The sequence below is a fragment of the Dermochelys coriacea genome, chromosome 8 (genome assembly GCF_009764565.3).
Source record: "Dermochelys coriacea isolate rDerCor1 chromosome 8, rDerCor1.pri.v4, whole genome shotgun sequence".
Classification (NCBI taxonomy): domain Eukaryota; kingdom Metazoa; phylum Chordata; order Testudines; family Dermochelyidae; genus Dermochelys; species Dermochelys coriacea.
The window spans coordinates 97,896,849-97,923,024 of NC_050075.1; the positions used below are offsets into that span (position 1 = coordinate 97,896,849).

Genomic DNA, 26,176 nt, shown 5'->3' on the forward strand with positions numbered 1-26,176 from the left:
CCCTCATGGAAATAAGATGTGCAGCTTGCAAGGTAATACACGTGAGCAAAAAATGTGAAATTTTAGAGACCTACAACAACTCTAAACTTTTATTAAGATATGCTATTCAGATACATCTGCAAGTCAAACTATCACCTTCAGCTAAAGAAGAATGTATTAGAGGAGTAAAGGCAATAAACAAACAACACTGAGATGGTATACTGAAAAGGCTTGAAAGAAAGTAGCTGTCCAATATGATAGGCAAAATTCTTCTCTGATTTACACCTGTGATAGCTCATTGGAGTTGCATGGAGGTAAATCAGAGCAGAATTTATACCAATAAGTCTAGCATCATTTGGTTAAGTGTGCAAATCAAAATACACCATTGCTTCTCAGTACAACATCTGTACATTAACGGCTGTAAGAAACACATAACCGGGACCGGCTTCATGTTGGCCCTGGATGTTAATGGTGGTTATAGTTGCCATAAAACACGTCTGGAAAGTCTGTCATAGTCTGGGGACTGGTTATCACAGTTGTTGGATCATATTAAAGAAGTTCTGTATTAAAATCACAAATGAGTTTGATTCCCCATAGTTTAAATTCCAGGGTATTACTAATTAAGAGGTCTCTTGGTACGGTTTCTCTCCCTCTCTGTGTGAAACTTGCAAGCTGCTAATTGTGTTAGTACATTCTAAGACAGAGTCTGTTCTCAAAGCAATTCTTTGTAACAACAACTACTCACACAGAGAGAGACTCAAAGCAATATTCTGTAACAACAGAAACAGCACCAGAGACTCCCCGCCCTTTTGTTGTATTCATCTCGCTTTGTTAACAATTGTGATTAAAATAGAGACAGACCATGTAGGTGGATGGAGGCTTCATGTGGATAATAACTGAATGATCAGGGAGGTGCCAGCCTAAGAATCCAGTGTCCATCGGCTGAAGAAGGCGTCAAGTTGAAATAACCAGAGGACCCCCGGAATCCACCCAACAGCCTCAAGAATGGGAGAACCAAAGAACAAGATAACATCTGGCAGCACGGAGCTGTCAGAAATGTGCCATCTGCTGATTGATTCAGCAACAGCATGATGAAGCAATTCCCATAGACTGGCATAGGAAGAAATTCCTATAAAAATGGACTCTAGAAAGTGAGAACTTTGGGGTCTGATTCTGCAAACCAACTTCCAGGAGCATCAGATGAGCATCTGACAAGGCCCTGCTCCTTCCTCATGTCCAGGCCACCTGGCCAGTGGCTTGGTATGAGCAACTCTAAGGCTGGTAACTATGATGATAACCTTGCAGAACCTGTGTGTGTGTGTGTGTGTGTATGAATGAATGTGTGAATAAATATAAAATTGAATGGAATGTTATAGCTATAAACTAACTGCTTACTATGATTCTTTCGGTATTCACAATAAATGTGGCATTTTGCCTTTTCCCCTTTAATAAGATCCTGCTGGTTTTTATTTTATTGGTATAACACAATCCAGTTTATGGCTAAGGAAGCATTTCCTGAATCCATTTGGCTCTGCAGATGCACTGCTTCAGCTGGTGCCTTCTGAAGGATATGGTTCCATGCCTGGAAAACAGCAAGCATCGTTTAGATATACACAGAGAACAGCAGGATTTTGTTTATAAAATTTGTTCTTGCTCATTGTGAGTGAAATCCAACTCTGCACAGACAGCCCCTACAAGACTGATGCACCACTTAAATCCACATAAGTACTCAAAACAGGGCTTAAGTGGAACCTAAATGGTTGCCATGTCTTGTGCTGGCCCTCTGCATAAAGGTTAGAAATATGCTTGGATTGAAATGACCAAAGATAATTGCAGTGAAGACTGTGTAGTTTAACATTTATATTCAGTGCCCTCTCAGACTGCAACATACACTGCTAATGGCACTGCGAATGGCACTTCAGAAGTTGTGGGATTATAACAAACTCCTTGGCTATCTTAAAATAAAACATAAGGCACAGAAAATTCTTTATACCACACAGATTCCATCCACTACCACTAATCCCTTCCCCACCAGAATTTCTCATTACCGAAAAAACAAGACGGCATGCAGGGGACTTATGATGGGAGATGAAGAGCTTCATCTGTGAGTCACAGATTCTAATGAGGGCCAGGTTGGAAGTGGCTGAAATGGTACATGAGAAGTTCACAGCTAGTTTCAGTCCAGTTCCTAGTGGATGTGTGTGTCTGTGTCACAAAATCACTACCTGTATTGGTCCCCTTGTGGGTAACCCTGGCAGTGACCAAGGAGTGAATGGACACCAAGAATGAATTACTATACCTTCTTGCCCCCAGAGATGGTCCTTCCAGGACAGAGACTAGTGTGGGATGATGTGCGGACGCTTGCACTACTGCTTCTCAGGCTGTAGTTGTTCTAGGGCTACACCGAGGATTTTGGTCTGCAGAGCTGTTTACCCAGCACTTTTCTTCAACACACAAACACAGCACCTGATGCTGATATTTCGCTAGTTAATATAATATTTCAGCCATTCTCTGCTTGCCAAATAGATGCAAAGAAATCCATGCCTATGCAGTGTATCTATGGTAACATCACCGGATGTTAAAGGCTAGCTCTTCCACAGTGGTCAGCATGGCATGGCATGGCTAAAAATCAAGAGAAAAATTCAGTCCCCAGAGGCAAAGTTTTGGTCACATTGCGGAGTTTTAATCTTACTTAGCTGGGATGAGGATATTTCCCACAGGCCTCTTGGAGTAATAAAGTAGGTGCACAGTCTACAGTATATCTAATTGAGTTATATTTTGAATGTGACCTCATGTTGTACTAATGTAATCTAAACACTTGCCAGTGTGAGTGGGTTGAGATGCTTTTCCCAAGCTTGTTCTTGGAACCAGAATCAGTTCACTGTGGGAAGGGGTGTGCTCTACTACTATTTTAGAAACAGTGGATTTGGTGGAGGAAATACTGTATGAACATTAAGCAAAATCCATCATCTTCTGTGTAGCTTTCTTCGGCAAGTGAAGGTTTGGAGTGTTGGATGGAATTTTTGACAGATCTAGGGTCATTTATAGGCTTTAGTGGGATAATTCCTGCCACTTTGGGTTAGCTCCTGGTAATAGCTGGTGACATCAAAACATACTGGCCTAGTGTAAAATAAATGACATTTTTTTAATCCAGCAACTTAACAAATTGAAAATATTTCAAGCAGAGATGGGAGAAACCAATCTGGACTCCAACTTTCCCCCCAAAACTTCAACCAAATATTTGCTGAGGTTCAGAAAAGTTCAGATAACTTTCCCACATCACCACATTATTTTTCACTTTCATGGCAAACGCCTCCTTTTTTTCTTAATTCCTGACAGGGCTAGAAGCAAAATTGCTTAAACACTGAGAGGCTCTTTCTATTTCCAGTCCAAACAGAAATCCCACAAGACGACTCATACGAAAGCGAATTCTCATGGTATTTCCAGCCCAGTTTTGTAGACTCAAGAGGCTCAGTTAATCTGTGAACCTTTGGGTCTTCATCAAAATTGAACGGGAACTCCAAACTCACTGAAGTCCCCCAGCCCTAATTAGGTGTCTTTTCCCTTGTCTTATCTACATGATTCTTCTCTTCCCTCCCTCTCAATAAGCACCACCACTTAACATGCTATGTTTCAGAGCACTGCACAAATGTTGCTCTTCACAACACCCTTTAGAGATAGGGAGTTAGCATCCGATGAAATGAGCTGTAGCTCACAAAAGCTTATGCTCAAATAAATTTGTTAGTCTCTATGGTGCCACAAGTCCTCCTTTTCTTATCATTCCTATGTCAGAAATAGTGAAACTGAGGCAGACAGCATGACTTACTCAAGGCCACATTGGTATGAGAGCCAGGATTAGAACTCATGGGGTCCTAGCTCATAATCTGTTCAATAGGTCTCATGGCCTCAGAATAAATCATTGAACTCAAAGTAAACTTTTACCTGATGAACTTTCTTAAAGCCACATGGGCTGCAGGCACTTTTAATCTTAGAACCAACGGTGTAATGGAAAGAATAAGTCAAAACAAATGACTTCTTTATTTATGGGTGACTTTCTAGTTTCAGGTGCCTTTTTCATCTTACCATGGCATTATTCTCCCATAAACCATCTAATTTGCAACAATAGGAAGTAATGATCTTTTGTCTTTGTACAATGCTGTATTTCAAAATGAGTTTTGTCATAATAAATATTTCAACAAAAAAAACAAGTAGCAAAACAACGCAAGCCAACCTCTTTCGTGCTGCTGATGCAGGGAAATGCACAGAGATACCATTTGGTTCAGTTTGCTAAATGGGATGTCAAAGTAACATAAGGCACGGATTTCTCACTGCTTGTATGTGTGTTTATTACATAGCCTGGTTGTTCCACGAACAGCTGCTGAGCCATAATGGTTCCCTCTTCCCTTTGACAGACACTGTTGATCCATGGCCTTGCACGCACTCTATAAATGCTTAGCCACGAGCTTTCACCCCTGGTAAAAAGTAGTATTTTGTTTCATTTCACCCAATATCCTGCAAATTATTTATAAATTCCTTCTCAAGGCTGAAGCACAGTCATTATATTTTGAATGCTTTCTAGCTGGGTCTGTGAGGCAGGCAACCTGACCTTTTACAACAAGTCTAGCATGCAGTGAAGTCCGAATGAGAAACCTGGGTTTTTGCGAGATTCTCTTCCATTTCTCTTTGAGATTTGGCATAGCAACAGTACAGACTGTATATTCAGAAAACAGAACAATGCTGAACTACTTATCTGATATTTAAGTCCCTATTTTTCTTACACAAATGCCTCCTTACCTGTTCATCACCAAAGAATCTTTACCCAAAAGAGGTCACACTGGCTGCCTCATAAGAGAGCCATGGTGCCACCTGGCCACTAATGTAACTACAGTATGAGGGGAATGCTCACTCGTTCTCAGATTACTACTATGAAGGAGCATTTCTGGGTGAATCAAGCAGATCCATTGATTAAGAGGTCATTAGTGTGCAAGTCATCCACTCTCTGCCATTAGCAGTTTTCAACATTCTAAAAATCAACCTAGGAATTCATAGCATTTTGAAAAATGACTGTGCCCATCGCATTGCTTAGAGAACTGAGGGCATGGAGGGTGGGGAAAGGTGAATAACATTCTCACTGGACCTACTGTATTGCAGCACTGGCAGAATCCAGTCCAGTGCCTCTCTATTTTTCACAAAGAACAACTTCTAGTCTTACTGCCTGAAAAACAAAAACATTTCAGTAAAACAAACAGCAATATGCTTCTCTCTATAATATTTATTTATAGTTAAATAAATAACTATGTATAGCTTGCCCAAAGCATTACAAAAAACACACTACTGGGAACCATCTTTCACTAGCTGAGAGGATGGCATAGATCAGATCTGTGGTTCTCAACCAGGGATACGTGTACCCCTGGGTTTCAGAGTAGCAACCGTGTTAGTCTGTATTCGCAAAAAGAAAAGGAGGACTTGTGGCACCTTAGAGACTAACAAATTTATTTGAGCATAAGCTTTCGTGAGCTGAAGTGAGCTGTAGCTCACGAAAGCTTATGCTCAAATAAATTTGTTAGTCTCTAAGGTGCCACAAGTCCTCCTTTTCTTTTTGGGTACCCCTGGGGGTATGCAGAGGTCTTCTGGGGGTACATCAACTCATCTAGATATTACCCTAGTTTTATAACAGACTACAGAGAAAGCACTAGTGAAGTCAGTAGAAACTAACATTTCATACAGACAATGACTTGTTTATACTGCTCTATATACTATACACTGAAATGCAAGTACAATATTTATATTCCAATTGATTTATTTTATCATTATATGGCAAAAATGAGAAGTAAGCAGTTTTTCAGTAACAGTGTGCTATGACACTTTCGTATTTTTATGTCTGATGGTGTAAGCAAGTAGTTTTTAAGTGAGGTAAAACTTGGGGGTCCGCAAGACAAATCAGACTCCTGAAAGGGGTCCAGAAGTCTGGAAAGGTTGAGAGCTTCTGGACTAGATGACCTGATAGCGGAGCCCTTTTTTGGTCTCTAATCTCTATGGGTATGTCTATAGTGCAGTGTAAACCCACGGTTCAAACTCAGGCTCAAGCCTAAGCCCCCTTCTATTTACACACAAATCATCCGAACCCGGGCTTGGACCCAGGGTCCCAGCACCCCACAGGGGTGAGGGTCTGACCCTTTGAGTCACGGCGGGACGCAGGGTTCAAGCCATATTGGTTTGCAGTGTAGATGCAACTCCACTGGATTAATTCTCTGAGAGTCTGCCAAAAGAATGCCATTGGGTGACTTTCTTTGTCCTCTAGACAGTCAAGTTTTGTGGATAGTCAAGTTTTCCCACACTGCACCATGAACAAAGGGTTAGAGAGGCCACATTTTGGGAGGGTGCAAGGAAGTCTGGGCTATGGGTGATTGGACTTGGGCCTGCACAATGCAGTGTAGACACTGGAGCCTCAGTTTGGGACCCAGGGTTCAACAATTCCTAACCTAAAGTTACAAATAAGTATAGATGCTCAAACCCTAGGTTAAAAAACCCAAGGTCTGCTAACTCAAGTTCTACTAATACTGGGCTAACATTGCAGTGTAAAAATACCCTATGAAGTGATAACTGAGGGACATGTTAGAAAAAGATAAACATCAGGATGGCAACATAGGATTGGAAGAGGCATCCTGGGTCAGCAAGTCCAGTCCCCTGCTACCTCAGGCACCCTTGTCATATAATCCCATTCATTAATTTCTCAAATTCCATCCTGAAACCAGTTAGGTTTCTTGCTCCCACTACTCCTATTGGGAGGCGGTTCCAGAGTTTCACTCCTCTGATGGTTAGAAACCCCCTTCTAATTTCCGGCCTAAATTTATCCATGGCCAATTTATACTCATTTGCCCACAGTCATCCTGAGATTGACTAATACACCCAAGTCTCTCTCTTCCTCTGTTGTTTCTGTCTGATAAACCCTCCAGCATATAGCAAAAATGGAGAGGATAAAGAAGAGTTATTTAGGGTGGCACAGGGTGTGGCATAACTAGGAGTCATGGGGTGAAATTCAACAAAGGAAACTATAGCCTAGATTATAATGAAAGCTTTGCTAATAATGAGATCTTTTAAACAGCAAAACAGTTTCCTAAAAGAGATACCTGTAGCAGAAACTCCCCTATATTTGACATTTAAAATGGATTGGAAAAACATTGGATAACATTACAATAATATTTTTCACTACTATAGCACCTTCCACTCAATGACCACAAAGCACTCTGCAATAGAATTCTCACAACCATTCTGTAACATAGGGAAATATGACCATCATTTTGCAGACAGATTAAAGGGGAGATTTTCAAGGCACAAATGGCAGTTAGGTATTTTACTGATTGCACAGCCAATCTAACTCTGGCATTTCCTAATTTTTGATTGCTTGCCTTTGTAACCATAAAAATATTCTTGTAAAGTAGTTTTGTGTGTGTAGGTTCCTAGGGTTTTACAAAAAACAAACTGAAAAACAGAAATCTCAACATGAGGCATCTTAGTGATACCCAGATGGATCATCAGCAGGATTGGAACCTTTAGATGTACTGCACAGACCTCTGCCACTTAAGCTAATTGAGTAACTCATATCAGTAGTAGGTTGTCATCTTCTGTGGACTAGAGGGGATGAGACACAGATATTTGCTGACAACAGAAAAATGGTGAGACTCAGGAATCTTGGGTTCCAGTCCCTGCTCAGGACGGGACCATGTTCTGGTGGGCACAAATTCTTATGACTGTTCCCACCAACTCTTACCCTTTCTGTCACGTCCCATTTCTTCACCCCAGTCCCATTCTCTTTGCCTACCCAGTCCCAGTCTCCACTCCTCACACTTCTCATCCCAGTATCCTTGCCCAAAAAGTCCTAGTCTGACTTCTCCAGACTCCCCCATCCCATCTTCCCTTATCTCCAGTTCCAGTCTCTTTACTCAGCCTTTTTCAATCCCCACCCCACACAATTCCCTTTTTCTCAGACTCGTTGCCTAGCCAGTCCCGTTCCCTACCATTGTGGTCACCAACTGCTCTCATCCCACCCACACTGACTTCCCCTCCCCTCCCTCCCTCTTCAACCATTCTCAGTGCTCCTCCAGAGTCTTTGCCTAGCCAGTCCTTATTCTCCATCCTGCACCTGGCCTCTTGTCAAATATGTCTTCCCTCCCACATCATCTCCTTCTCCCTACCCCACTGATTCTTAGTCCTACTTTCCTTGTACAGCCTTTCCCAGACTCCCCCATTCTGGGCCCTTGTCCAATCTCAGGTTTTCCCCCCACCCAAATTTACTAGTTCTGAGTCCCCCTACTATGTTTTCCTCCCCATTTCCTAGTCTCCTCCAGAGCCCAACTCCCAGTCCTAGTTCCCATTCCTTCCCTTGCAAGCCTCCAGTCCCAATCCTCTCCCTCCCTTGCAAATTCCTTGCCCCAATCTTCTCCCTTCATCCCCATGTCTGGCTCTTGTGCCCTCTGCAGGAGCGTTGAAAATTTTTTTATAGTGGGGGTGCCAAGAGCCATAGAACCAAACTGTAAACCCTGTATATGATGGAAAGCACTTCAAGCCAGGAGTGTGGTAGCATCCCCAGAACCCCTAGTTCCAGCACCTATGGCCCTCTGCATTCAAACTATGCAGCTTCTTCCTCCATGTAGCCTGAGTCTATTCAGAGGAGCATTTAGAGTACAGGACAGACAGGTGAAGCTGGGCAGGAAACTGCTTTCTTGTCCTTGGAAAAATTCTGAGATTTTGGAAAAATTTCCTGTCTTTAATCAGGACCAATAAATAAATTAATTAATTAATAATTCCAAACCTTGAAATTTTTTGCAAACTGACAATCAGAAATACGTTTTGGTTCAGGTCAACCAAAACATTTGATTTTGACATTTTCAAGTTTTTTAATGACAATTAGCTTACATTTCTAAATGAAAAGTTGTTTCAAAGTGAAAAAACAGAATTTTTCATTTAAAAAAATATCAGAACGTTTTTAAAACCAAGAAATTCCTCAAAAATTACCGGTTTCAGAGTAGCAGCCGTGTTAGTCTGTATTCGCAAAAAGAAAAGGAGTACTTGTGGCACCTTAGAGACTAACAAATTTATTAGAGCATAAGCTTTCGTGAGCTACAGCTCACTTCATCGGATGCACCCTCAAAAATTACCCTTTCCCATTTTCACAAATTGACATTCCAGAGGAAAAAAAAAAAAAAAAGAATTCAAAAAATTCCTGACCAGCTACAGACAAATGATTGGCATATCTGAACAATTAGGGATCTTTAATAATAGAAGACAAAGTCGTCAATGTGCTATTTTTCAGGCTAAGCTTTTTCTTGTAAAATGAAATTATGAAACCTTGCTTATTTAGTCCACTCTCCTAATTTTGTAAGAACAAATAACTAATTGTTGTATTAAAAATTATTCTTTTCAAGCCCTTTCTAGTAATTTATAAGTTTGTAATAGTCTCCATATTCCATCCCAGAGATCCCTGTAGTCTGAGTTTGAATACATCACAGGAAACTTAAATAGAGGCTCAGATTTAAAGGACAATGTTAGTGCCCATCATAAAATGTAATTTATTATCACCACTTTGCAATGGAGTGGGATAGCCTGACCTAGAGAACAGTCCAAGCTAATATACAGTACATGGGGAATACATACAGTTGAACTGTTAGAATGCTGTCAGACTGGTGGACCATGTGCAGGGTGATATGCAGGGAGAATAAAAGGAGCCTTAAACTATTCTTTTACCACTGAGCAGAAGCAGCCAGAACTGCAATCCTGGAGTTCAGGGATTGCTCACTGCTATCGACCAGAGGGATGCCAGTAACTTCAAAAGGGACAGGGTAGAGCTGCTGATCCCTTTCCCCACCAACTAGCCATGGAGGGGAGACTATGCTGCACCTTCCTATGAAATGGTGCAGCAGCTATGCTCCACCATATTCCTCTCCTGCTCCCCTCCCTGCCTGGAGCCTCTCCTCCCTTGCCCACCTCTCACAGCTTAAACTCCCCTTTTCCTACACAGCTGCAACAGTATCCATCCACCCCTCTCATACAGAGATTCCACAGATTCCCCTGGTCCTGAATTTTGACAGGGTTAATACTTATATACACAATGACAGTGTAAAGTTTAAAAAAGTAACATGGACTGTAACTGAATTTCCTTTACTCCGGTAAACTAAAAGTTCCTGCGGGAGAGTATTTAGTGTAAAGCTCTAGGTTGGAATTTGTTTTGGGTGTTTGTGGCCCCAGAAAGGAGAAGCCATTTTGGTTTTGGCCAGAGGGCTGACCTACGCTCCCAATTGAGGCAGTGGCCTGGCCACACCTTACAGCAGAGAAAAACAGCCCTCTCACAGAGGAATTATTGCAAAGATTCTACTTAACTATAAAGGCAAGACAGGTTACTTGAGAGAAAGGATGTTCCACCACAGGTTTCCTGTGTGACCTTGGCCAGATCACAAATGGTATGTGTACACTCCAATAAAAAAACAAAAAAACAAACAAAAAAAAAAAAAAAAACCACCCAGAGCTATAAGACTGCAATGTAGCTGTTCGCGCTTGGGCTGCAGCATGGGCTCTGGAACCCTGCAAGAGCCTTTACCCTGAAGAGATAAAGATTTACTCCATCAGTGAATTGGTGAACGCGAATCCAGCATAACAGAAGTTCTTTTGTGATGGGGATTTTAAATACCCAGAGATATAGTTTAAAACAAAACTCTCAGCATATCCTGCGTAGTCTTTAATTAAGGAGTTATAACAGCAATGGTTTGAGATTTTACAACACCCTGCTGCCTGAGCCCCGCAAGCCCAAGTCAGCTGACACAGGCCAACTATGGGTGTTTTACTGCAGTGTACACATATACTTAGGGACAGATTTTTAAGGATATTTAGGTGCCCAGATGGATGCCTAGTGGGGTTTTAAAATTCTTGCTGAAGTAAACCTTTATCACTGCAGATGATGTCAACAACACAAAGTTGATCTTACCTGCTGTCTGCAAGCTTAAACCTGTATCCAGCTTGTTGCGTGGCTTCGTACTGATAAATAAGTAACAGAGAACACACACTGTGATGATAAAAGCAAGCAGGACCACCGCTGCTATTGACAGACCCACAAGTGCTCCAACACTGAGAAGAGAGAAAACAAAGTGATTAAGTGTACACACTAATCTGTGATGTTTGTCAAACAAATGCTCAACATGGGATCTGGAGGTTACCTGTATTCGATAGGTCAGGGAAACAATCTTACATTTTTCTAGATGTACAGATTTAGGGCCAGATCCTTAGCTGGTGTAAAGTTCCTCAGTGGAGCTAAGCCATTTTACAGTAGCTGAGTGCTTTTATCATGTTACCTGCTACTTATTGGGCCTGATTCTGCTCTCATTTACAGTGATGTAAATCAGGAGTAACTCCACTGAAGCAACACCCATGTAAAACTAGTATCAGTGAGATAACTATCTCTCTAGTCCTGAGCCCGCCTCCAAACAAGTCATCAGAAAAATGTAAAGAAATATATATTCTTTGCTGGGAAATGCTCATCATTTACTGCAGCAATCAGTTCCTGTGTGTGAAATGGCTGGAAGAAATTACCCATGGCTTTTTAAAAATCAAATCAGACAACATCAAAGGCACACTAACAAGAAAAAAAATCAATAAAAAGTATTGGGGAATTACTTGTCTTCACCATTTACTTTTATCTCAATCGTCCCGGATTTTATTGGCACTTCAACCATGGAACTTTGATTTAAAGGACAAAGGAAAAAACATTTCTTCCGATGTTGCACTATAAAAGAAAAGGCTTCCAACGTCCGACGAAGTGAGCTGTAGCTCACGAAAGCTTATGCTCAAATAAATTTGTTAGTCTCTAAGGTGCCACAAGTACTCCTTTTCTTTTAACGTGCTAACAGGTTGCTTAGGAGTCCATGCAAATATTTCATTCTTGGCTCTCTTCTCTGAAGGAACATAAAGGCTATTAAATATTTTAGATTGAAGGTTAATTTTTGTACTTCAAGAAAATACACTTATTTTAAAACCTAATAGGAACATGTTTGATGTAGTGGATACATATTTGTCACAGGCTTCTCTCCTTTTGGTTCTGAAATGTGTGTAAAAAGGGCTAATGGAGTTTATTTAATGATTCAAACAGCACCACTCTTTTTTGCTAGTAGCTTTGCAAGGGAGAGTGGAACTCCATGACCCCTGTTATGCCTCTGTCTTACGGGCTTGTCTACACTGGCAATTGACAGCGCTGCAACTTTCTCGCTCGGGGTGTGAAAAAATACTCCTCTGAGCCCTGCAACTTTCAGCACTGTAAAGTAGCCGTGTAGACAGTGCACCAGCACTGGGAGCCGCGCTCCCAGCGCTGGTAGCTGTTCCCTTGATGGAGGTGGTATTTTTATAGCGCTGGGAGAGGTCTCTCCCAGCACTGGTGCTGTGACTACACAGCCACTTTAAAGCACTGCCGCAGCAGCATTTTAACATTGCTAGTGAAGACATGCACTCAGTGTAACAAGTTTTGAAGGCAGACCAATTTGCTGCTTCTAAGCCCTTTGTCAGTAGTCACTGCTGCAAAAGAACAGTGTAAAACTGAATATTAATTCACTTGCACATAGTAATAAAGGCATTAAAAAAAGGGATATATTCAGGAGATGGGAAATGCACCAAAACATACATTATATCATAATATTAATTTACTGCAGAAGAAGCTATCTCAGGGTTGGGCATACTACGGCCTGTGGGCCAGATCAAGCCCGTCAGGGCTTTGGCTCCAGCCCGTGGGAATGCCCCCCGTGGTGCCGCAGGCCCTGCGCCACTCTCAGAAGTGGCCGACACCACGTCCCTGGGGCCCAGGGGGGGTGGAAGGGGCAGAGGGCTCTGTGCATTGCCCTTGCGTCCAGACACCACCCCTGCAGCTCCCATTGGCCGGGAATGGCGGCCAATGGGATCTTTGGGGGAGGTACCTGGAGGTGTGGCAATGGCAGCGTGCAGAGCCCTGTGTCTCCCCTCCCCCAGGGGCCGCGCAGGGACGTGGCTCCGGCTGCTTTCTAAAGCAGTGTGGCGTGGGGCTCCACCCCGAAGCAGCTTTAGGTAAGTGGCGCCAGGCCGGAGCCCAAACCCCTCCTGCACCCCACCCCCCAACTCCCTGCCCTAAGCCCCCTGCCTATACCTTGCCAGGTGGGTTCTGATCTCATTTCTGAGATTTCAATTCATAGAATCATAGAATCATAGAATATCAGGGTTGGAAGGGACCCCAGAAGGTCATCTAGTCCAACCCCCTGCTCAAAGCAGGACCAAGTCCCAGTTAAATCATCCTAGCCAGGGCTTTGTCAAGCCTGACCTTAAAAACCTCTAAGGAAGGAGATTCTACCACCTCCCTAGGTAACGCATTCCAGTGTTTCACCACCCTCTTAGTGAAAAAGTTTTTCCTAATATCCAATCTAAACCTCCCCCATTGCAACTTGAGACCATTACTCCTCGTTCTGTCATCTGCTACCATTGAGAACAGTCTAGAGCCATCCTCTTTGAAACCCCCTTTCAGGTAGTTGAAAGCAGCTATCAAATCCCCCCTCATTCTTCTCTTCTGCAGACTAAACAATCCCAGCTCCCTCAGCCTCTCCTCATAAGTCATGTGCTCTAGACCCCTAATCATTTTTGTTGCCCTTCGCTGTACTCTTTCCAATTTATCCACATCCTTCTTGTAGTGTGGGGCCCAAAACTGGACACAGTACTCCAGATGAGGCCTCACCAGTGTCGAATAGAGGGGAACGATCACGTCCCTCGATCTGCTCGCTATGCCCCTACTTATACATCCCAAAATGCCATTGGCCTTCTTGGCAACAAGGGCACACTGCTGACTCATATCCAGCTTCTCGTCCACTGTCACCCCTAGGTCCTTTTCCGCAGAACTGCTGCCGAGCCATTCGGTCCCTAGTCTGTAGCGGTGCATTGGATTCTTCCATCCTAAGTGCAGGACCCTGCACTTATCCTTATTGAACCTCATTAGATTTCTTTTGGCCCAATCTTCCAATTTGTCTAGGTCCTTCTGTATCCTATCCCTCCCCTCCAGCGTATCTACCACTCCTCCCAGTTTAGTATCATCCGCAAATTTGCTGAGAGTGCAATCCACACCATCCTCCAGATCATTTATGAAGATATTGAACAAAACGGGCCCCAGGACCGACCCCTGGGGCACTCCACTTGATACCGGCTGCCAACTAGACATGGAGCCATTGATCACTACCCGTTGAGCCCGACAATCTAGCCAGCTTTCTACCCACTTTATAGTGCATTCATCCAGCCCATACTTCCTTAACTTGCTGACAAGAATGCTGTGGGAGACCGTGTCAAAAGCTTTGCTAAAGTCAAGAAACAATACATCCACTGCTTTCCCTTCATCCACAGAACCAGTAATCTCATCATAAAAGGCGATTAGATTAGTCAGGCATGACCTTCCCTTGGTGAATCCATGCTGACTGTTCCTGATCACTTTCCTCTCCTCTAAGTGCTTCAGGATTGATTCTTTGAGGACCTGCTCCATGATTTTTCCAGGGACTGAGGTGAGGCTGACCGGCCTGTAGTTCCCAGGATCCTCCTTCTTCCCTTTTTTAAAGATGGGCACTTCAATTCAATTCAGGCACTTATAACCAGAATAGACAAAGCACAAGGAATGTACTGGAAGGGATCCAGGTGAGCATCCATCAAATGAACAAGTATCCTTATGACTGAGTCCAATCCAGCATGAAACTGAATCCGGAGGCTTTTAAGAAGGAAAAGCAGTATTGATTCTTTCCAGTTAATACTAGCTCTACAAGCTGAAGGCCCGAATACAATAACCTGGAGACTGGAGCACAAAAAAGAAAGGTTGTCCACAGTCTCCTATCCAAATATTAAGGAGGTCTATGCACATTCAGGAAAGATCCGGAATATACAGACTAACATGCTCTCTTCCTTATTCATGTATCCAGCTACTACCTCTTCAGCTGCAACTTACCGTGACACCCATCATTTAATCATCTCAAGAGGCATTTCTTTATACAGTACATCTGTGCTACCATTACAAGGCGTGTGCAAACCACCATTCAGGGTAAAAATGGAAAAATTAAGGAGGGTTACTGCAGCAGGAGGAGCGTTGAGCATTTCTCATCACAAGTAAAAGGGTATAGAACAGCATGACACCAAGGAAGCACTCTACATCTGAAAGACTGCCATGTCCTAGCCCCCACTTATCACTAAGGGCATGGTTACACTGGAAACTTCAAAGCGCTGGCACAGGAGCACTCCTGCGGCAGCGCTTTGAAGTGCGAGTGTGGTCACGCATGAACGCTGTGAGAGAGCTCTCCCAGTGCTCCTGGTAATCCACCTCCACGAGCTCTCCCAGCGCACTGAGCCTGTCCACGCTAGCGCTTTAAATTGCTCAGACTTGCTGCACTCAGAGGTGTGATTTTTCACATCCCCTGAGCCAGCAAGTTAGAGCGCTATAAAGTGTAAGTGTAGACGAGCCCGAAGGCTGAGATTTGGTCATGGAGGTCACAGAAAGTCATGGATTCTGTGACGTTCACAGCTGCAATGGCTGCTGAGGCTGATCCCGGTGGCCAGCTGCTTGGGCGCTCTGTGGACAGCTTCACCAGGCGCTGCTCAGGCGCCCCACAGCCTGCCGTATCAGCTACAGCTGGAGTGGCCCGGGGCCAGCCGCACTGGCTGCTGCTCAGGCAGTCCCAGGGTGGCTGGCCCTGAGGAGGCCCTGAGTAGCGGTCCTAGGGGCAGCCCTGGAGGAGTGCCCAAGGAGTGGTCCTGGGGGCAGCCCCGGGGCCAGGCGCTCCAGTCACTTCTCGGGCGGCTGGCCCCAGGGAGCGCCCATGCAGCATTCCCAGGGGCTACTCCAGGGCTAGCCGCACCAATCACTGCTTGAGTGGCCCAGTTAGCGCCTGAGCAGCGGTCTCGGGGGCAGCCCCAGGAGTGCCCAAGCACTGGCCACTCTTGGACAGCTAGCCTGGGGGAAGCACCCAACCAACTCTACTCGCACTATGCCATCACTCAGCAGGCTAGAGATGATGCTGCTTTTGGCAGAGCTGTGCTACAGTCTGCAACTCAGTGAACTCTGACCCCTCCTCTGGGTGACTGCTTGGGAGTCACCTACTTGGAACTGACATGAGCAATCACTCGAAGAAGAAAAATGGTTACCTACCTTTTGTAACAATTGATCTTTGAGATGTGTTGCTTATGTCCATTCCAAAACCCATTCACCTTACTCCCCAAAGAAGAACACTGTGGGAAATAAGGGGAAGACCTCTCAAACCCTGTTTCTTAGAAGTCTTATCTTTGGCAAGGCCTACCGCAACCAAAACAGTCTAAAAATAGCTAACAAAATAAAACCCTACAACTCAGTTTAATCTACACTAAGGCTAGTGCTGTAAAATAAATATTTATACCTAGCTCTAAATAGTACACATGGCATGGAAATGGAAACATTGGTTCCAGGACCACTGCAGCTGGATAGAAGAGCTGATGGATAGTTAGAGGGAAAGGGATTTTTAGACCCTCAGTCTTTAGAATATTGGGCTCAAGTGAATTGCTCACTGTTCCTAACTGCCTTCTATTGTTCAAATAGGTTCTGTAGCTATGTGGTGTGGCTAGGCTAGGCTAGGCGACTCCTACGCAGAGCTCTGTGGAGACTGTATTAGGAAGGAGAACCTTAATATTACATCTCACCTGGAAAAACATCACCACAGCATTATGTTGGGACACTAGCTTCCTAATGAACTGAAGTGGAAGAAGACACAATCACAAACATCATGTTCTGAAGACCTAGATGACAGTGACCCTCAGAGGTCTCCCACCTAAGCTGGTTAGTCTCTGAAGGCTAATAGAATCACAACAGAAGGAGGCATGGTTGCAAACATAGAGAGTGAGTTAATTAAATATTCCCATTGTTAAACAACTAAAATTGTACATTATTTTTCTGATGAATTTTAGTTGCATGTTTAGTATAGTAAAAGCCTAGAACGTCTGATCCATTTTGCAGAATGAATTGTGGTTTTCCCAAAAATGGATCATGACATTACTGGTGGCACTCTCCCTCCTCCCCCAGATCCCCACTAGAGTTTTACGAAATGACTGCATATACATCTTGGCTCTAGAACTAGTCCCTCTGGTTGCAATGATTCATCTTTCAACATGAGTAACCACCACCTAACAATCTGGAGGTAAGCACTAGTAAAAATGTCACCTAAGGAGGAGTCAACTTGCTGAAATATTTTGTTCTCGTGGATTCAGTCTCTGCACACCAGGTTCTGACAAGTGCTTCAAGGTGATACATTCATTCTTGGGAGGGTAGGGAGGGAAAGACTAATTTTGTTTTATATTGATTCTATGGCTGATTGAGAAAAGATTCTAACAATCACGATGATGTCCAGACCAAACCTTCTTAGCTGGAATTGGTAGCTGTGACAGAATGCCTAGCACCACAGAGGAACAAATAAGGACATCCTGAAGACTTATGGCCAAATTCCCTGCTGTTGTGATTCCACTGACTTCACAGTCAAATCCCCTATTGTTGTAGTTCTGTTGACTTCAGGATCAAATTTCCTGCTGGTGTAATTCCATTGACTTCAATACAGTTGTGCAAACAGAAAATTTTTGCCAAACCTGTCGGAGAACACTTCATTCTCTCCGGTCACTCGATTACAGATCTGAGAGTGGCTATCCTTCAACAAAAAAAGCTTCAAAAACAGACTCCAACGAGAGACTGCTGAATTGGAATTAATTTGCAAACTGGATACAATTAACTTAGGCTTGAATAGAGACTGGCAGTGGATGAGTCATTACACAAAGTAAAACTATTTCCCCATGGTATTTCTCCCCCCCACCCCACCCCCCACTGTTCCTCTGATATTCTTGTTAACTGCTGGAATTAGCCTACCTGCTTGTCACCATGAAAGGTTTTCCTCCCCCCCCCCCTGCTGGTGATGGCTCATCTTAAGTGATCACTCTCCTTACAGTTTGTATGATAAAACCCATTGTTTCATGTTCTCTGTGTGTATATATAAATCTCCCCACTGTATTTTCCACCGAATGCATCCGATGAAGTGAGCTGTAGCTCACGAAAGCTTATGCTCAAATAAATTTGTTAGTCTCTAAGGTGCCACAAGTACTGCTTTTCTTTTTGCGAATACAGACTAACACGGCTGCTACTCCGAAACCTATACTATTTTTTAGTATCTCCACAATTTCTTCTTTTGCACAAAGCAGTTTACACAATCCCAGTTTCCTTTTCAGTGTGCTCCATAGTATTATTTTCAAACACTTTAACAGTTCAAGTTGCACTTCAAGGAGCTGCAGACAGATTTCCAACTGTTGAACAAAGAGGAAAGGAGACAGTGCTTGGAGAGATTCAGACATGTTCCAAAATGAAAATGAACATGGGTCTTCACACAAGCACATATGGACTCAACCTAACATCTTTTCTAACTGCTATGATCTTACTAGTGGCATCTGAAAGTAAATAGCCAAAATTGATAAAGGTCCCCTATGAACCAATTTACAACAGTGGGTAAAGATTAGAGATGGGTACCTCATGTTGACAGTTTGTCAGAAAGCTAAAAAAAGTGTCCTTCCAAAACCAAAAACTTGAACAAAAAACAAAACTCAGTTTTCCACAAAAAGTAGATGCCTTTTACAAAAAAATCAATCAAAAATCTCAGTGTTTGTTGCAAAACAGTTCCAACTGAATTTTTTTCATCGGTTGTAGTACAGATTTTAATATATCTGATTTGAAACAGGGTTGGCAATGCCTTAAGAACTGTGCCCCCCCATAGTATCACTTTCTACTCCCTTTTACTGAAAGTTTACTTCACCTTTAGTTCTGTCTGAGATGGAAACAGTATAAATATTTGGAGAATGATCCCACACAATGCTGAGCTCCTCTTGAGAGATGTTGTTGACCTCAACTGCTCCTCATTTGTCCCTCTGGAATGGAGGATGCAAAAGCCCTGCAGAACTGGGTCTATTGAGATGTAATTTGTTAGTTTCCAAACATCTCCCATTCCTAGGATGGGCATCAAGGGCTGAATCCTCAGAGCTTCCACATGTGGAAATTCCATGGAAGTCAATGGGAACTTCATGATCAGGAGTCCAGGGCTAACTGGATCAAGCCCCAATCCACCTGACAGCAATTCCCCTAATTTTAATGACAGGTTTCAGAGTAGCAGCCGTGTTAGTCTGTATTTGCAAAAAGAACAGGAGGACTTGTGGCACCTTAGAGACTAACACATTTATTTGAGCAGAAGCTTTTGTGAGCTACAGCTCACTTCATCGGATGCATTCGGTGGAAAATACAGTGGGGAGATTGATATACATAGAGAACCCCACTGTATTTTCCACCAAATGCATCCGATGAAGTGAGCTGTAGCTCACAAAAGCTTCTGCTCAAATAAATTTGTTAGTCTCTAAGGTGCCACAAGTCCTCCTGTTCTTTTTCCTAATTTTAATAGTGCTGGGACAGGCTATTATACACGTGTGTTCACGCCCGGACGGGTCGGTCTGTGCCCGAGCAGACCCCCTCCCACCCAATGCCTCAGACGGGTCGGTTTGTGCCCCCTCCCCCCAACGCCGCGGGCGGGTCCGTCCGGCCGGCCGCGGCCCCCCAACGCCCCGGGCGGCCCCCCCTCCCCCCAACGCCCCGGGCGGGCGGGTCCGTCCGTCCGCGGCCCCCCCTCCCCCCAACGCCCCGGGCGGGCGGGTCCGTCCGTCCGCGGCCCCCCCTCCCCCCAACGCCCCGGGCGGGCGGGTCCGTCCGTCCGCGGCCCCCCCTCCCCCCAACGCCCCGGGCGGGCGGGTCCGTCCGTCCGCGGCCCCCCCTCCCCCCAACGCCCCGGGCGGGCGGGTCCGTCTGCGCCCTCGTGGCGGGCTGAGGGAGCCGCTCTCACCTGAGCCACCACATGTAGCCGTGCTCGTAGGGGAAGAAGCTGCGGGGGTCATCGCAGCAGTACTTGACGTCCTGGAAGCCGCAGCAGTACAGGGCGCTCGCCTCGCCGTCCGCCCGCGGGCAGCTGAAGCCGCGCACCAGCGCCCCGTCGGCGCCCAGGTAGCTGGTGCAGTCGGAGCTCATGGTGGGGCGGGACCCCTCACCGGCTCCGGACCGGCGAAGTCGGCTGGAGCCGCGGCCACAGGCTGCCTGGCAAGCGGCCCCCGCCTCCTCCTCGAGAGGCGGCTCCGCAGAGTCCCCGGCGGCGCGGCCCGCCGCTGTGTGGGGAGGGGTCTCGCTCCCCGCGCGGGCCGGTGTATCCCGCCCGCCCGCGGGCTCCCCCTACAGGGCAGCTCCGGGAAGCTCCCCTGGGGGGGCTCTGCACTGTCCCGCGGTTTGGAGTCTGTACCAGGGGCCCGATCCCCCCCCCCCGCTCTTCGGTTACACCAGGGAAGGATTAAGGCCAAAGACTTTCCTAAAACTTGTTTCTCTCGCCCCACTGCCCTCTGCAGCCCAGACGGCGAAGGTAGGGAGCTTTCACTGCGGTGATTTTTGTGATGCTGACAATTGTTATCCATACAAACGAAACCAGTCGCTTATAACCAAGAGAGACATTTGTTCACCCCTTAGGGTGTTTTTTCCACCAAATGCATCCGATGAAGTGAGCTGTAGCTCACGAAAGCTTATGCTCTAATAAATTTGTTAGTCTCTAAGGTGCCACAAGTCCTCCTTACTCCTTTTCTTTTTGCGAATACAGACTAACACGGCTGCTACTCTGAAACCTGTGATTCAAAATACAGTAATTGTCTTTCTCTGCAAAACATAACAATCCCTTTAACCCAAAACCATTTCAGCCCCCACAACTGTCATGATGTAGACATCTGATGTAGCTGGACAATCCCAGTTGCAGACCACCCAGTGTTTATAACTATCCTTTACTTCCAACATTGCCACCTCGGCGCAGGACGCATTATCTCAAACTTGGCCAAGAGCATTTCCCCCTCCAACGTGGCAAATGACACATAGATTTTGTTATCGTTGTTAAATTTTAGACATTTCAACGTATCTAGAAAGCAAGCCTGAAGATAGGCTTCAGGCAACATTTTGTAGAAAGTTATTACGGGCACCTGCCACCAAATATGAATAATGAACACTTGACTACAGTAGTCATAGCCATTACACTGAAAAAATACATTTCAATAACATATAGGAATGTTATAGTTAATTATGTTGTTTGGAGACCAGTTGCATATGGAAAGAATCCCAGCTCTGGTCATTTTATTAATAGCATTTCATCAGTACATTGTATTTAAATTTTCTAGTTTGGGTTTTTTGACATTAAAAATTGTATAGAGAAATTCCTGATCCAAACTAAAAACTAAGTCAAAGGGAAAGTGCAAAACTTTAAAAATGTGTCAAAACATCCCCCTCTCCTTTTTTTTTTAAAAAAAAAAAATCCCAAATCATTATGGGTGAATGTCACCTGTAGTTCATTATGCCTTCATAAAGAGCCAGATCCACAACCCTTTGAGGTTAATAGAGTCTTTACCATAGACTCAGTAGTGTCTGGCTGAAACCCTAAGGTCCTCTGCCCCATAAGTGACCCTCTAAGGGAGAAAATTTTTTGTGTGGTATAAAAAAGGTGTGAAAGGGTTCAATAAAAACAAAATGATTCTGCTTGTAGTTTATATTATTTCAGGGCTTGTCTTGAGTGAACTGTAGGGGGAGCCAAGATTTCATATCATACCAACTAACATGTTATAATGCTACTTGCCCTGCCTATGTTAGGGTTTAAAAACATGTTAGCTAAAAAGTTTTTAAAATACACATTTTTTCCTAGTCTACACAAGCCCTAGGATTAGCACCTATTGAAGTGAATGAGGCATTTATTTCAGGATCTCAGAAAACTCAGGTGCATATCACTGCATCAGTTACAAGGAATTATCATAAGAATGGCCATACTTGTCCAGCTAGCTCAGTATCCTGTCTTCTGACAGTGGCTGCTGCCAGATGCATTAGAGGGAATGAACAGAACAGGGCAATTATTGAGTGATCCATGCCAGCTTCTGGCAGTTGGAGGTTTAAGGATATCCAGAGCATGGGTTTGCATGCCATTGATGGACCTATCCTTCAGGCACTTATTAAATTCTTTTTTTTAACCCAGTTATACTTTTGGACTTCGCAACATCCTTTGGATGTATATAGTGGTATGATGATATTTTCTGTTTTATTATCTAGAACTTTCTTAATGGTTCCTAACATTCTGTTAGCCTTTTTGAATGCTGCTGAACACTGAGCAGATGTTTTCAGAGAACTATCCATGATGACTCCAAGATCTCTTTATTGAGTGTTAACAGCTAATTTAGATTCCATCATTTTGTATGTATAGTTGGAATTATTTTTTCAAATGTACTTTACTTTGCATTTATCAGCATTAAATTTCATCTGCAGCTAGACAATTCCTTTAAAAAAACAATAAAGCTGGAGAACAATCGACAAGCATGTCTGGGTCTTTAGCTAGTTCTTTGTATCCCTCGGGGGCACATCCCACACTTTGGGAAACATTGATGTAAGCATTAAACATTTCCTTTGGAATAACTTCCAAACAGGCATTCAGCCAAGGTTCCTTCTGCCTGTCCTTGGCAGCTATCCAGAGGAGAATTTAAAGATTCCCTGACAGTAGTGGTTTCAGGCCAGCATCCACATCCCTAAAATCATCAGCAGAGATGACAGTATCTAAACCCACCTGTTGACAGTCTCAGTAAAAAGCTGTGGAATGAATGGACTTGAAGATAGAACTATGTTCTCATTTTCTTTCCAGGACAGGGAGGTATGTTGGCAGGGAGTGTCTAGAAAGCATGACTGGCTGCTGTCTCTGATGGTTCTGTTCTGTGGATTAATAGAGGACTTCAAACCTCCAGAGAGTCATTAAAAATATTATATTCCCACACAAACATTTAAGAACAAAGCCTAGGGGATAACCCCAGCATCACACCCACTGCATGCCCCCAAATTCTGCTTTCCTACTTCCCCAAACCTACCGGCTTCCTGCACCTGTAGAACTGCAGCCATGATTTGCCTCTCAATTTGTAGATGTATGAATCCCCAACAAAGGTCCAGAATCATTCAGTTGCCCTAGGTGCCTAAAGGTTGAGCAATACAAGAACTGGACTCAGGCACTTGAAAGCCACCGTAGCACCTGGTGCTGCATTAAGGAAAGTGGCAGGTTCATCAGTGAGGTGGCTTCCGCCTTCACAGAAGCGGGGCATCCCAGTTCACCACTCTCCTTATTACAAAGAGCTTAGACATGTCTACAGTAAAACAAAATTGAAGTTTGTTTAACAGAGCTTGAGACCGGGATTCAAATAAAAGCAACTATAATGGTTTGGAAACATAAGTTTACAAGTAAAAGAAAAGCATAAAATGCGATCTATAGCCTCTACACTTATTAACAAGTTTCAGGGTAGCAGCAGTGTTAGTCTGTATTCGCAAAAAGAAAAGGAGTACTTGTGGCACCTTAGAGACTAAAATTTATTTGAGCATAAGGTTTCATGAGCTACAGCTCACTTCATCGGATGCATGCCCCACTGTATTTTCCACTGAATGAATCTGATGAAGTGAGCTTGTAGCTCATGAAAGCTTATGGTCAAATAAATTTGTTAGTCTCTAAGGTGCCACAAGTACTCATTTTCTTTTTACTTATTAACAAGTTACTTTCTGGTCTAATAAGGTATTTCTCAACCAATGGTCAATCCTTACAATTCTTGTCCAGTTCAGAAAACAGGGATCCACCTTTCCTGAGACACCCCCTCTGGAAGAGCCAGGGGTGTCATTGCTGAAACATGGAACATTGCTGGGCTTTGACAGACCCAGGGAGAATCTGTTTCAGTAATGCCTTGTCTTTCACCAAAGTTGGAGAACACTTGTTAAATTTCAATTCTCTTTTTATTTCAACAGTGAAGATAAGGAGTGCTTACCTCAAATGAGCTCCTAACAAAAGAGAGGAGACTCTATAAACAGATAGGACAGTCCACAGCTTAATCAACTACTGTTCAACTGCACATTAGACAAATATATACTAATAATACTTATCTCCTGAAGGTGCTGTACAAATATTAACCAATTACCCCAGATGTTAATGTCCATCTGAACCACAGAGAGGCTTATCTATTTTAGATACTCATATGTCACCCATTCCCATAGTATCTGAGCGCCTCACAAGCTTTAATGTATTTTTCCTCATAACATGCCTATGATGTATAGAAGTGCTATTAGCTCCATTTTATAGATTGGGAACTGAGGCACAAAGAGGCTGAATGATTTGCCCAAGGTCCCTTAAGAGTTCTGTGATAGAGCATGGAATTGACCCCAGATTCTCCCAAATCACAGATTAGTGCCCTAGCTGTGGGCCATCCTTCCTCTCTAATCCTAGGGCCTAAAGTTTCAAAATTGGCCACTGATTTTGAATCCCTCAGTGTTTAGGTACCCAATGTGAGACACCTTGAGCCTGCTCTTGAAAAACTCTGAGCACTTGGTGCTTCCAATGACATTAGTCAGAGTTTTGGTACTCAGCACCTTTGAAAATCAGGTATCTCACATTGGGCACCCAAAATTAGAGGATGTTGTTGTAAAACTGGGCCTAAATGACTCACTTAAAGTCACAGAGTCAATAACACACCTGGGAGCTCCTGAACCCCAGCCTATTGTACTAAGCACTAGATCATGCTGCCTTCCTGTTATTTTATGAGCTATTTTATGTACAATTAAATGGTATTAATGCACTATTTATCATGTATCAACTGTGTATCTCTTGTAGGTTGAAGGGTAGGGCCTCTTGAAGTTGAGATAGACAAGGTATTGATTAGATCTTCACCTCACCAGCCCTGATTTGGTGGAGTGCTTACCTGCTGGACCTCTGTAGGGTTATTCACTTGGCTTTATTTTAATCTTATTCAAAAGGTATGGTATGAAGCTGCATGAGGTGTTTTACCAGAAGAAGTTCTCCCAGCCATTTCTTGGCTAGAAAATGCAGCAGGACAGACTCATCCCTACCTATTATCTAGCCCAGAAACAGCTGAGAGACCTTCTTCTGGTAAATCACCTCATGTAGTTTATTTACATTGTTCTTCCACCACCTTTACAGACTATGACTCTTCATACTAACGGTACCATAGAACTCTCAGTTCCTGAGGCAAGGAGAGAGAAGATCTCCTGTGGCTCTACCTGACCCTTTGCACTGCCTTCTTGTGCCTTTTGTACCATCTGGTCTAATGAGTTAATTAACCTTTTTACTCCCTCCAGACCATCCCAATCTATCAGTTGGGTGTAGCTCCCATAGTCAGGTGTGCTCTGGGGCAACTAATTGGAGTTGCAGTGATTAGAGCGCTGGTTCAGCTACGGTTGCTCAGCCCTCTGCGATAGAGATACTGGGTGATCGGTAAGTTATGAAGCCTTTTATTTCTTTGAGAGATGTCTCTATGGGTGCTCCACTTGTATATGTAGCAGCATCCCCTGCTTGGAGATCTTCATCAGCAGTGCCCATCAGACAGCACATATACATCTCCCCCCATCTCGTGGTGTCAGCGGGACACAGATATAGCACTGTGCGGTCCAACTGCCCCCAGTGCCTTTTCTACTGCCTCTGGTCTGGGACAGAACAGCATAGGCTACTTCTCCTACTCCCTCAATAGATAGTGCCCAAGATCCCAATGTCTTTTCATCTCAATCAATAATACACCTTCCGTGCTTCTTCACGAAGCCTCACAGTAACCAGCAGGAAGCGGCTATCCACACCCTAGATATTAGGTGAGCATTAGCCTTTTACTTGGACAGGACTAAACTCTTCTGAAAGTCACTACAGTTATTCCTTTCCACCACCAAAAGATCCAGAGGCATTGCCATATCGAAATAACACCTCTCTAAGTGGATCTCTCAGTGTATATGTTTATCTTATGAAGTCCACAATAGACAACCTCCCACCTGGCTGCACTAAATATATTGGCTGAGCAGACATTCACTGGACATGCTGATTTGCATACCTGCATGAGTGCTCCATTTTCTGGAGTGATGGATAAATCCTGGGAATGTATGCAAAGGGGTTCCCTTTCAGTCAGCAGAACCTACAATGATACTTGTACCAGATGCAGCCAGCAAAAGTTGGGGAGCCCATCTCAGTTAGCTTCAGACACAACTGTAATAGTCACCTCAGGAAGTCACTCTCCATGTAGATGTACTGGAGCTACGTGC

At 44.0% G+C, this 26,176-nt stretch overlaps 1 protein-coding gene across 2 annotated transcripts; it reads right to left on the minus strand.

The window, feature by feature from the left end:
* Nucleotides 1-1,356: 1,356 nt before the first annotated feature.
* SHISAL2A (shisa like 2A) lies at nucleotides 1,357-20,092 on the minus strand. 2 transcript variants are annotated; one of them, XM_043491032.1, is made up of 4 exons: nucleotides 19,893-20,092; nucleotides 10,958-11,097; nucleotides 5,117-5,194; nucleotides 1,357-1,561 (listed from the first exon to the last, which is right to left on the minus strand). In XM_043491032.1, exons 1-3 carry the CDS (start codon nucleotides 20,072-20,074, stop codon nucleotides 5,166-5,168), a joined length of 351 nt encoding a protein of 116 aa, XP_043346967.1. In that variant the 5' UTR covers nucleotides 20,075-20,092; the 3' UTR covers nucleotides 1,357-1,561; nucleotides 5,117-5,165. The 2 variants fall into 2 exon arrangements, with proteins under 2 accessions (XP_043346967.1, XP_038270041.1); XM_038414113.2 differs by lacking the exon at nucleotides 5,117-5,194.
* Nucleotides 20,093-26,176: the final 6,084 nt, after the last annotated feature.

Bases quoted from the DNA above. Each gene is read 5' to 3' on its own strand.
- SHISAL2A (XM_038414113.2), bottom strand. From the start codon at position 20,074: ATGAGCTCCGACTGCACCAGCTACCTGGGCGCCGACGGGGCGCTGGTG. The intron at 11,098-19,892 runs GTGAGAGCGGCT...CTCTCTTCTCAG, and splicing joins GGCTACATGTGGTGGCTCAG to TGTTGGAGCACTTGTGGGTC. The intron at 1,562-10,957 runs GTAAGATCAACT...GCTGTTTTCCAG, and splicing joins TTTAAGCTTGCAGACAGCAG to GCATGGAACCATATCCTTCA.